General features: G+C 37.5%; 1 protein-coding gene across 3 annotated transcripts in view; it reads left to right on the forward strand.

Moving 5' to 3' along the window:
* Nucleotides 1–13,416, forward strand: part of AFG1L (AFG1 like ATPase) — a 244,127-nt gene that overhangs the window by 84,431 nt on the left and 146,280 nt on the right. For all 3 annotated transcript variants that reach the window (XM_066248232.1, XM_066248231.1, XM_066248230.1), the window contains exon 6: nucleotides 8,256–8,355. In XM_066248232.1, the coding sequence (XP_066104329.1) occupies nucleotides 8,256–8,355 (100 nt within the window). The remainder of the gene's footprint in view (nucleotides 1–8,255; nucleotides 8,356–13,416) is intronic.

Here is a 13,416-nt window from a genome sequence, read left to right on the forward strand (position 1 = left end):
CCCCAATTCCCACTTTGCTGAAAGTTTTTAACAAAAATGGGTGCTAAATTTTATCAAATGCTTTTTTTGCACCTACTGATATGATTATGTGATTTTTATCCTTAATTTTGTTCATGTAGTGTATCACATTTATTGATTTGTGGATATGGTATGAACCTTGCATCTGTGAAATAAATCTTACTTGATCAAGGTGTATGGCCTTTGTCATGTATTGTTGGATCCAGTTTGCTAGTATTTTGTTGAAGAATTTAGCATTTATGTTCATCGGGGATATTGGCCTATACTTTTCTTTGTTTGTAATGTCTTTATCTGGTTTTGGAATTTAATAATGCTGGCCTTGTAAAATGAGCTTGGGAATCTTCCCTCCTCTTGAATTTTTTGGAATACTTTGAGAAGGATAGGTATCATTTCTTCTTCACCTGTGAAGCCATCCAGTCCAGGACTTTTGTTTGTTGGGAGGTTTTTGATTACTGCTTTAATTTCACTGGCTATAAGCTGTCTATTCAGGTTCTCTGATTCTTCCCAATTCAGTTTTGGAAGATTGTATGTTTTAATGAATTTATCCATTTTATCCAGATTGCCCAATTTTTTGGCAGTATGGTTGTTCTTATTATTTTCTTTCAACCCTTTTTATTTCTATTGTTAAGCATCTCTTTCATCTCAGATTTTATTTATTTGGGTCCTTTTTATTTTTTTTCTTGATGAATTTGGTTAAAGGTTTTCAATCTTGTTTATCTTTTCAATAATCAGCTCTGGTTTCATTGATCTTTTGTGTTTTTTTTTAAGACTCTTATTTCATTTATTTTTGCTCTAATATTTATTATTTCTTCTTTCCACAATGTGCTGTGTTTATTGTTCTTTTTCAGGTTGCTTTAAGTGTAAGGTTAGATTGTTCATCTGAGATTTTTCTTGTTTCTTGAGGTAGGCCTGCAATGCTATGAATTTCCCTCCTAGAGCTGCTTTCACTGTGTCCCGTAGATTTTTTATTGCTGTGTTCTCATTTTCATTGCTTCATGGTATCTTTTGATTTGTTTAGCCTACATGTCTTTGTGTGTTTTTCGTTTTTATTTTCTTATAATCAATTTCTAGTTTTGTACCATTATGGTCAGAGTAGATGCTTGAAATGATTTTAGTCTTCTTAAATTTATTGAGATTTGTTTTGTGTCCTAACATGGGGTCTATCCTAGAAAATGTTTGATGTGCACTTGAAAAGAATATATAGTCTGCCTTTTTGGGGTCAAAAGTGCTCTGAAGATATCAATTAAATACAGCTGATCTAATTGTCATTTGAGGCTGCCATTTTCTTATTGATTTTCTGCCTGGAACATCTATCCATTGGTGTAAATGGGATGTTAAAATCTCCTACCATGACTGTATTACTGTCAGTCTCTTTCTTTATGTCCTTCAAGATTTGCTTTTTGTATTTAGGTTTTCCTATGTTAGGTGCATAAATGTTTACAAGGGTTATATTCTCTTATTGGATTGGTCTTTTTAGCATTATGTAGTGTCCTTCTTTATCTCTTACTATAGCCTTTGTTTTAAAGTCTATTTTGTCAGATATAAGTATTGCTACCCTAGCTTTTTGTCATTTCTATCTGCATAAAATATTTTTATCCATACTTTTACTCTTAGTCTCTGTGTATCTTTTGTTCTGAACTAAGTCTCTTGTGGACAGCATATGTATGGTCTTGCTTTCTTATTCATTCAGCCATCCAATGTCTTTTCATTGGAGTGTTTAAGCCATTTACATTTAAAGTGATTATTGATAGGTACATATTATTGCCATTTTATTCTTTTAACTATGTTTCTCTTTTTTTCCCCCTTCTTCTTTTTAGAGAAGATCCTTTAACATTTCTTGTAATGCTGGTTTGGTGCTAACAAACACCTTTAACTTTTCTTGTCTGGGAAGCTCTTATTTCTTCTTCAATTTTAAATTATAGCCTTGCTGACTAATGTAGTCTTAGTTGTAGGTCCTTGCTTTTCATCACTTCGTATTTTTAATGCCAATCCCTTCTGGTCTGAAACGTTTCTGTTGAGAAATCAGATGACAGTCTAATGGAAGCTCCCTTGTAAATAACTAACTGCTTTTCTCTTGCTGCTTTTAAGATTTTCTCTTTGTCTTTAACCTTTGCCATTTTAATTATGACGTGTCTTGGTGTGGAGCTCTTCAGGTTCATCTTGTGTGGGACTCTGCATTTTATGGACTTGAGTGTCCTTTTCCTTTAACAGATTAGGAAAATTATTTGTCATTATTTTTTCAAATGAGTTCTTAATCCCTTGCTCTTTTTTATCTGCTTTTGGTACTCCTATGATATGGCTGTTTTTATGCTGCATATTATCCTGATGGTCCCTTCAGTTCTCCTCATTCTTTTTAATTCTTTTTTTGTTTTTGCTGCTCTGAGTTGGTGTTTTTCTTTCCTTGTCTTCCAAATTGCTCATTTGATCCTCTGCTTTATCCAACCTACTGTTTTTTCCTTCCAGTGTATACTTGATATGAGATATCATATTCTTCACTTCTCACTTGTTCCTTTTTATGGTTTCTATGTTCGTTTTTATGCTTTCTATCTCTTTCTTGAAGTTCTTGCTTTGTTCTTTGTGCATCTATATAACTTTACTTTGAATTCTATATCTGATAAATTACTTATCTTCATTTCAGTTAGCTCCCTTCTTGGAGAGTTCTCCTGCTCTGTCATTTGGCACCTGTTTCTTTTTCTCTCCATTTTGTCTGCCTCTTTGTGTTTGTTTCTGTTTATTAGATAGATCTGCTATGTTTCCCAGTCCAGTGGTGCAGTCTCCTAGATCATTGGAGCTGTTTGCTCCAGGAATGTCCTTTGTGTGGGGTATGTGGGGCTTACTACTGTAATTGAGTCTTGATTGCTTTTGGCCCATTGTGCATCAGATCATCCCTAAGGTTGGTTGACTGTGAAACTCTACCTCAACCAGAGTGTGCAAGCTGCTGTATTGACCACAGGAAGAAGAATTCTCCTCAGCTGGGTTTAGTGGCTGACAAGGTCTCCCTTTGGCTATGCTGCCTGTAAAGCTGATTGGATCACGCATTGATGTTGTCTATAGCTCACTGGTTGTGTTGGTTCTGGGCCTCTTGGGAGGGAACCTGGTGCAGACCAGTGTAAGATGCTGCCTGTGACTGGCTCTCAGCCTCGTATTTGGAGCAACAAGCAATCCATAGTCTGCTGCAGTCCCTGCTTGGCTTAGGTATGTGTGGCAAGGACCAACCTGCACACCAAGGCCACCTTTTATCAGCACCTGGCCCAGGGGCAGGTCAGCCAAAATCTTAAGACACCCCAAGGTCTACCTCTGGCTGCTTCTGCCTACTGATTGCCTGTTAGTCTCTGTCACTGAAAGAGCCGCTAATGGAGTCTGGATAATGGGGCTATTGGATCTCCCCTGAGCAGGAGGTACCAGTCAGGCTTCAAGGAAGGTGATGAGTATGGCCCTGACTCCAGAGTCACAGGTCTCAGTTTGTCTTGGATTTTTCCCTGATCTCAGCAGGTCGGAACCACTAGGAGTCAGGCCTTGGAGCCTGGAGTGTGGATCTGCTGGCAGCCAGGAGTGTAGTTATACTAAATCTCCCATGAGTGGGGAGCTCCAGTTAGATTCATGAGAAAGGGGGCGGGGAATGGTTCCTGCCTCAAAGCCAGAAAATTGAGACACTGTCAGTCCCTGAGTTGGTCAGACCTCTACTACCTGGCCAAGGCAGCTGACTCCTCAGCAGGGCCTAATCTCCACAGTACAGGGCAAAATGTTCCCCTCCAGGCTGTTGCCACGAGGAGAATTGTGCTCTGCCCAAGAAGATGGCAACTGCAGTGTAGGAGAATGAGTCACCACAGGGATTTTGGTAGCCATTCCCCTGTGTCTCTCCCCAGAGCCACAAACCACAGACTCTCCTCCCATGTTTCTAGTCTGCTCAGCTCTCCCTGTGCCTGAGCCCAGGGTAAGGGGCTTTAAGTGAGATTTTTGCATTGGCACTCTAAGAGGGTGCTTGATCTCTGCAGACCCCCATCTCTTTTTGGCAGACAGAAACCTCACTGCTTTTTACAGCCACATTCTATGTGGGTGCCTCTTCCTGGCTCTGGTGCTCTGGTGCTCTGGCCTGGGAAACCTGGCTTGGGGATTGGGCCCCTCCCTTTTTCATGTGGAATCTCCCCACCCCTGCAGCTGAGATATCCTGCCTGAACCTTAAGTGGCTTGTGGGAGCAGGGCCAGACCTTTTCTTGTCTCTACCCTTCCTACTAGTCTTGATGTGCTTTCTGTGAATCCTTGGTTATAAGACTTTTCTTCATTCAATCTTTTGTTGGTTTTTCAGGATGATTGTTCTTAATTTAGTTGTAATTCCAGTTTGGTCCTGGGAGGAGGTGAGTTTAACAACTACCCACTCTGCTGGATCTTGGATCTTGATATCTCATTGTTATTTTAATGTGTATTCCTTTAAGTAAAATGTTTAAAACTTTCTATGCTTATTTACTTGTTAGTTAAAAGCAATCTTTTATGAACTGTCTGTTTGAGGCAATGCCTATTTATTAGAATGCTTACATTTTATTATGTATATTCTGCAATATTAGGTACTATACACTTGGTACTTCTAGGTGCCGATATTCTTAACTACTATAGTATGCTCTATATCATTATATCTCCTGCTAAAATTTTATAAGGCTATACATAAATAATATGGGATTGTGCTGGCATACATACCATACATAGATAATAGTCATAGTTAACATTTCTTGACAATTTACTATATGTATAATAACAATTTTATTAATACTACCTTCCTGTATTGATGAGAAAATTAAGGGTCAGAGAGATTAAGTAACTTGTCCAAGATTGCACAGCTGATAATTCAGTTTGAATCCATCATCAATGTTCTTATTCACGAGTAGTAACAGCTATGTTCTATGTTCTCCTTGGTGTGTGATGTCTTCTATTATACTTTTAAATATATAGATCTAGAGCTGGGTGGGATTTTAGTAGATGTTTTTAACAATAGAACCTAAAAGTTATCCTTAAGCCTATTAAGCCTAGAACAATGCATTACTGATTTACTAGAAAATATTTTTGGGGGGCACTTTAATCTTACTGATAGTATAATCTAAAATTATCACTTCACTTTTAAAATGGAATCCTATTAGTAGTCTTGATTTTTAACTAGGTATTCTTGGCCTTTAGGGTTAATTAAGATAAAATTTATTCTACTGGAAAGATGAAAAGGATTATTGCTGTGTAGAAACAAGAATATATTCTTTCTCTTATATGCTCTAGAATTTAAGGCATTTTTAAGAGTATACTTTGGAAACATTTAGATTGTGTCTGCAGAATATATTCCTCATTAGCCTGATCATCTTTACTAAGTGTAGCATTTCAGTTTTTCCTGTGGTATCAGATACACCATTCTTATTCTCTTTGAGAATTTGTCTAGATCAGTTGTTTTTATGTGTTTTAGTTGCTAAAATAAAATAATAGGTTTTCCTTAAAGTTTTCTTTCAGGAGTTCTTTATGCCTTCCTTAAATATTTATATTTCTTATTAAATTGTTTCTGAAAAATGATTCTGAATAGTATAGAATACTGAAGGGAAGTGATTTTTAAAAATGTTATTTCTTCCTCTCTCTTTTTCAGGACACTGGATAGATGTTTTACTAATATGGTTAAAAAAAGAAAAAGGTTTCTGATGAGCAGTATATCATGCAAAATTCTCCTCTGTAAGCGATCAGTATCGTTTAAGAAATAGTTTTGACCGTTTTTATAAAACAGGAAAGCTATTAAAAACTGCTAATAAAAAATCGGTGCTTATTTTTGTGCTGATACTAATTACTGATAATGCATGCTTATGTTTGTCACTCATTACATGGCACTGTACCAATCAGCCGAATGACTGAGACTCAAGCACTTACACATGTAAATTAACCGTTAGATTTTTTTTTCTTTGTTACTTAAGTGAGTCGTAATGGAAAGCAACTCTAGGTCATAAAAAAATCTTTTCTCTTTAATGCTAATGAAATATCTCCACTCTGTATTAGCAGACTACCCTTATTGGTAATCTGTAGCCTTCTCTTTTGTTGCTGGTGGTAATGAAATGCTGGGTGCTGAAAAAGCCTGCTCTTCAAGAATGTGTGGCCAGTTGTCTTGTGTTCACTTACACTGTAAAATTACTGTTCTCCAGCAAAGCTGAACAAGTACGGGGACAAGATCAAAAGAGTATCCTTTGGCACCCGGCTACACCGAGTGACTCCTGCTTTATTAATTAGCCACAGCTTCTTCAAGTTAATTTACTCTGGTAGAGCAAAAACACTCTGTAATACAGAAACAACGAATGATAATTCAACCACAAGTCTTTATTCTTTGCTTTCTCCAGCTTTCCATTTGAACCTTTGCACTGTGTTATAAGCTAAATGTCAGTAATTTTTCAGAAACTTAGGGTGCAAAAGTTATTTTAAATTTTTTTTCATAAACATCAGTGAGAGAGCCATATGAGCATTTTTATTCTCTAAAATTCATTATCTTTTAATTGATATCATTCTTTTTAAAAGTCAGTATATTGGGAATCCAATTTAAAAGTGCAGTTGCTTCTGAAATTTGCAAGCTTGTTCTGTCCTCTCATCAGAAATGCCACTGGTGTTTAAGCATTTATTTGAAAAGGGCCTTCTCTGTGAGTGTTTGGGCGGAAGCAAAATTTGACAGTGATCCTGAGCTCCAAATTAATTAATATCAGTCCCATTTTCCTTTTTACTTTAACCATCACTTTGTAAGCTCCTGAAGTCTTTTCAGCATAAGAACCTAGGTTTTTAGTTAATGTTTTAAAGTAATAGCTTGAGACAGAAAAATGATCTGCACATCCTCATATCCTGGTCTTGTTTTGTTCAGGTGAACAGGAAACAATTAAACTTTTGAGTAAGATATCAACTGTCAAGAGAAAGTGCTTAAGCCCTGTCCAGTTTAGGCTGTTGTTGGTAGTTGTGTTAGAACCAGTTAATTGGCAACTTTAGTATTTTGATGTAATTTGAAAGAATTCCACTCTAAATCATGTACTCTAACATGCTCTAAAAATAGCAATGTGTCATATATTGTGATAGATTTTATAAATATGAAACAAGTTTTATTGAGATGATCTAAAATGTATTATTAAAGGAAAATCAAGACACTTCTATACTGAGAACATCTAAAACCCCTGTTGTACTCATAAGGGGAGGCGAGATGATTAATATCAACCTTCACTATACATTTATTTCTGAAGTCAACTTCCCTCCTTAATTTTTGTATTTCTTTGTGATTTTTAAAAGCTTCCTAAAAAAATTATCATTAAGATTTGTTAATTGTAGATTAAAAATAATAATTTTAGAAAAGATCAATAGTTAAATGTATCTCTGTCTTTAATTCAGATTAAATAATTTTGTCTGCATTCTGCATTTCTTATTTTGTCAGAAGTGGGTTTTTTTTTTTAAAGTACTGGTCTGTGTTAATCATTCTTATAAGTTATTTTTTATTTTTAGAAATTTTCTGTAGAAGGAATATTTGTGTTTACGAAGGTTAGCAGAGGCTGGCCGTGCTGGAAGTGACTGCAGTGCCTTTGGATTATTCATGGACAGTAATAGAAGGCACTTAAAAAGAACAATGAAATTGCTTATTTTTGTGATGGGCCATCTGTTGAATTGTTTTGTGCAACAATTGCACAATAGTATCTATGTCATATTCTATTTTCAACAGCAGCTGATTATGTCTCGCTGGCTACTTGTCCTTATTTCTAAAGTTCCATGACCATTTAAAGTCACCTTTAGAGGGACCTCTGTCAGAAAGGTATTAAAATTTTCAAACAGCCGGTGTATTTTTTTCTTTCTCTCTCTCTTTTTTTTTTTTTTTTTTTTTTGAGGAAGGGTGTTGTGATGGGAATAAGAGGAGGGAGTTGGTCATGTTCTAATTAATTAGCTTTTGTAAATGTTTAGGACAATTATGTTTTCTACCTGTAGTTCTAGAAAAGAAGTTAATAAAGAATCATTTGATATTTTGTGTAGAAATGATAGACTTGCAATAAAGAAAAGTAAAGTTAAAAGACTACTGACTATACAGTTTTATATGCTTTTAATTATCTACTCTTTTTTTCATAATGATAATTAGAAGTTTTCTCTTGGAATTCACTTTCATCCTTAAAAAAAAAAAAAAGAAAGAAAATGAAAAGATGAGCCATTAGCAAATTTGTTAGAGCAGAAGTGGAATTAAAATAAAACAAATGTGTTGTTGTCCATAGGTCACCGACATTGCTGATGCCATGATTCTGAAACAGCTTTTTGAAAATCTGTTCAAAAATGGGGTCGTCGTTGTGGCAACATCCAACAGGCCACCGGAAGGTAAAAACAAAACATTGTGCTCATCTCATCCAATTAGGTGGGAACTAATAAGCCTTTAAAAATCCATAATTTTGTACTTATTTTATTGTGTTAGTAAATCTGATGACTTTGCTTATCATTAGTTTCATAACTGACTTAATCTGAAAAACCAGTCAGTATTTGTATTTGAAAAATGTTTATATTTCTAAGAAGCTAAATCCAGGTGATCTGCTGTGTTTGATGCACTTGCTGTTTTTCTGAGTGCTAGTTATATTTTATGTGCATATCAAAAAAAAATGAAGGCCTTTCTAACTGCTTTTTGTGAGTCATAAAAGAAACTTAATCTATGTAAACATAATAAATTAAAATCAATTAAAAAAATAAAAGATAGAGCCATCCAGACTACCAAAAAAATTCTAAAAAAAAAAAAAAAAGAAAGAAACTTAAAGAAATGGAATGCAAAACTCCTAATTAAATATTAGGAAAAGACTTAAAGTTTGCTTGCAGGAGTAGTTTCTAAGATTTCATTTATCATTTCTTAAAAAGCACTTGTGATTTATTAGGAAATTATTTAAGAAGTAAAATACAAGTAATATTTAGATGAAAACAAGTTTAAAGTCTTGTATTATTCAAGTCATCATATGGTCAGTTGAAGGTCTAAGGAACCAAAAATAAGACTTTGTGTATCTTTTTATTATTATTATTTTTAGAGACACACACACACACACACACACACACACACACACACACACACACGAACAGGGACAGGCAGATAAGAAGGGAGAGAGATAAGAAGCTTCAACTCATAGTACAGCACTTTAGTTGTTCATTGATTGTTTTCCCATATGTGCCTTGACTTGAGGGCACCAGCTAAGCCAGTACCCTTTGCTCAAGCTAGCAACCATGAGGTAATGTCCATGATCCCATGCTCAAGACCTGTGCTCAAGCTGGTGAGCCCACCCTAAAGCCAGTGATCTTGGGGTTTTGAACCTGGGTCCTCTGCATCCCAGGCTGACACTCTATCTACAGCTCCACCATCTGGTCAGGCTATTTTCTGCATTCTTTTCTTTTCTTTTTTTTTTTTTTTTTTTTTTTTTTTTGTGACAGAGAAAGACAGGAACAGTGAAGGACAGACAGACAGGAAGGGAGAGAGATGAGAAGCATCAATTCTTTGTTGTGGCACCTTAGTTGTTCATTGATTGCTTTCTCATATGTGCCTTGACTAGGGGGGCTACAGCAGACCGAGTGACCCCTTACTCAAGCTAGTGTCCTTGGGCTCAAGCTGATGAGCTGTGCTCAAACCAGATGAGCCTGTGTTCAAGCTAGTGACCTTGGAGTTTCGAACCTGGGTCCTCCACATCCCAGTCCAACGCTCTATCCACTACGCCACTGCCTCGTCAGGCTATTTTATGCATTCTTAATGTTAATATCTTTCTGTCTGGAGTAGTCTTTCACCAGATATCTGCAAGGCTGTCTTTACCTCTTTCAGTTCTTTGCTGAAAAGTCACTTCATCAGTGAAGCAGAAACTTATCCTCTCTTTTGGATCTACAGCCTTCCTTTCTTTCTGGTATTGCACCTCCTTACCTGCTCTACCTATTTCCTGTAGCACTATGGACTGAGCATATAATTTAATTATGATTACATTTATAGTTTATTGTCTGTCCCTTTCCAAGATGCAAAAGCTCCCCAAGGGCAGTGACTTCTATTTGTTCTGTTCACAGGTGTATTCTAAGCACCTAAAACAGTCCCTGACACATAGACGGACTTCAGTAAATAGCCTTAGTTTTGAATGAATGTATGTTTTAAAAGGATCTCTCTGGCTACAGTATTGAGAATAGACTGTGGGGATGAGGTTTCAAGGTTGAAAGTAAGGAGACCACTTGTAAGGAGATGATTGCAGCAGTACTGAGGAGAGGTGATGGAGCAGTGAAGGTGGTGAGAGTGGCCAGATTCTGGACGTATTCTGTAGCAGAGTCAAAAGGATTTACTGATAGAATGAATGTAGGGTATGAAAAAAAGAGAGGGGGGGGGTTAATGACTTAAGGCTTTGGCCTGAGCAGCTGGGAAACTGCTGTTTACTAAGGTAGTAAAGACTACAGGTGAAGCAGATTTGGGTGGGAAGTTGAAATGGTGGGTTTCTATAATGGTGAGGCAGATGCATGTAAGTATTTGGATTTCAATGAAAGGTTTGGACTGGAAATATAAATCTGAGAGTCATCAGTACAAAACATAGTTGGGAAAAGCAGCCAGTGAGGTAGGAGAACCAAGAGTATCAAGCCAGGAGGGAAAGTGGTACAAAGGGGGGACTTATCACCTTTGTCAAAATGCTAGAAGATGAAAATGAGGTGGAGAATTGACCATTGGAATTGGTAGTACGGACTTTATTAGTGAAACGGAAAAGAACAATATAAGTCTGTTGTTTTGTTTTATTTTATTTATTTTTTATTTTTTACAGAGGCAGAGATAGACAGGGACAGACAGGAACAGAGAAAGATGAGAAGCATCAATAATTAGTTTCTCGTTGCGTGTTGCGACTTCTTAGTTGTTCATTGATTGCTTTCTCATATGTGCCTTGACTGTGGGCCTTCAGCAGACCGAGCAACCCCTTGCTGGAGCCAGTGACCTTGAGTCCAAGCCAGTGAGCCTTTTGCTCAAACCAGATGAGCCCGCGCTCAAGCTGGCGACCTTGGGGTCTCGAACCTGGGTCCTTCCGCATCCCAGTCCGATGCTCTATCCACTGCGCCACCCCTGGTCAGGCTGTTGTTTTGTTTTAAATAAGCATGTCACATTGATGACGTTGAATTTGTAATCTGCTGTTCCACCCACTCCTTACTGTGTGAACTGCTGTCACACAAGATCTCTCATATTTTTTGTGTAGTTGAGTTTTCTTCCTGTTAAATTTCAGTTTATTACTTTGTCTACGTTATTCCATTGAATTGATTTATGTTGATATCTTTTTGAAGTATGATTTTTAAGAAGTTATTTTTAGCTATCGCTACTAACTATGACATTTATCAAGTTGGTAATCATACCTCTATATCTTTAGCCATTCATTAATTAAAATATGTAAATGAGATTGGACCAAGTTTAGAACCCTGTAGTATACCACTAGAGACTTTTTAGGGAGGTATCAATTAATAAATACTTTGGATCCATTTATTTAAACAACTACAGTTATATCTAATCTGTTATACTATGAGAGAATTGTGAATGATTTTGTCATATGTACTTGTTAAAATCCATATAAGGTTATGTATGGAATTCTCTTTTTCTTCTTCTTCTTCTTCTTCTTCTTCTTCTTCTTCTTCTTCTTCTTCTTCTTCTTTCTTCTTTCTTCTTTCTTCTTCTTCTTCTTCTTCTTTTTCCAAGTGAGAGGAGGGGAGATAGAATGACAGACTCCCGCATGTGCCCTGACCGGAATCCACCCAGCAGACCCTGTCTGGGACCGATGCTCTGCCCATCTGGGGTTCTGCTGGCAACAGAGCTATTTTTAGTGCCTGAGGTGGAGGCTCCAAGGAGCCATCCTCATTGCCTGGGCCAGTTCACTGGAACCAATCAAGCCATGGCTGCAGGAGGGGAAGAGAGAGAAAAAGAGAGAAAGGAGAGGGTTGGAGAAGCAGATGGTCACTTTTCCTGTGAACCCTGACAGGAAATCAAACCCAGGACCTCCACATACTGGGCTGACACTCTACCACTGAGCTAACCAGCCAGGGCCATAGAATTCTTGTTATTTACTAGTGTAGCAAGCCTATGATCCAAGGAAGTGAGTTTTGTTTTGTTTTTTAATATTAATTTTAGAGGGAGAAGAAGGAAGGGAGAGCGAGAGCGAGACAGGAACATTGATCTATTCCTGTATGTGCTCTGACCTGGGATTGAATAGGCAACCTCTGCGCTTTGGGACAATGCTACACCAACCAAACTGTCCAGCCAAGGCAGAGCTTTTCAATATTGTATCATCTATCTAGGTGGGTGTGAGGCTTGACTCCTCTAACTGACTTGTGTTCCTAACAGTGTCATCAGTATTGCCTTTAGACATTCAGTGACAAGCTGTGTTCCTAAATAGCAAATACTCCCCCCCCTCCTCCAAGCAAAAACTATTGAAAGGAAAATTGCAGTTGGTTCTCAGGCTTCTGCAGTATGGTAAACTGAGGAAGGTCAACCACAGAGGAAGTGAAGAAACATTCTGGAGCTCAGAGCTTTGTAAAAGTGAACAGTTACAGTCCCACCAAGGTAGAATACAAAAATTAAGTTGGAGCCACCCTGTGGAGAAGACTGAAATTTCAAGATGCAGAATTGCAAAAATTGGTCAGTAACCACAAACTTAAAGAAAGCCTTTTCTAAGTATAAACTATAGAAGAGAGACGTGTCATAGATAAGGTTTTTTATTTTATTTTTTAATTTTTAGAGAGAGAGGGAGGGAGAAAGAGGGACAGATAGGGACAAACAGGAAGGGAGAGAGATGAGAAGCATCATCTCATAGTTGCAGCACCTCAGTTGTTCATTGATGGCTTTCTCATATGTGCCTTGACAGGGGGGAGGGGAGGAATGGGAGGCCTCCAGCCGAGCCAGTGACCCCTTGCTCAAGCCAGCGACCTTGGGCTCAAGCTAGCGACCATTAGGTCATGTCTATGATCCCACACTCAAGCTGACGACTCTGTGCTCAAGCTTGTGAGCCCATGCTCAAGCCAGCAACTTCAGGATTTTAAACCTGGGTCCTCAGCATCCTAGGCCAATGTTCTATTCACTGTGCCACCGCCTGGTCAGGCGACACCAGGTTTTTCAAGCACTGCAGACAAATTCTCATCATAAATATCTGAATATTTTAATATAAAGATGGCATATCTTTGTATGTGAAGAATATATATTTATATAAATATAAATAGAAATAATTTTATGGGTGAAGAAATAAGACTCAGCGAGATGATAGATGTAGCAAAAGGCAAAACTAAAGAATGGATCAGTGGTTGTCGGGCTGGATTGGGGTGGTGTTTAACTTCACAGGGGCAACACAGGAGAATTTTTTGGGATGATGGAACTGTTTTGTATCCGGTTGTGGTGGTGGTTACATGTGTTAAAATTGA

This window comes from Saccopteryx bilineata, chromosome 12 (assembly GCF_036850765.1).
Source record: "Saccopteryx bilineata isolate mSacBil1 chromosome 12, mSacBil1_pri_phased_curated, whole genome shotgun sequence".
Taxonomy (NCBI): Eukaryota; Metazoa; Chordata; class Mammalia; order Chiroptera; family Emballonuridae; genus Saccopteryx; species Saccopteryx bilineata.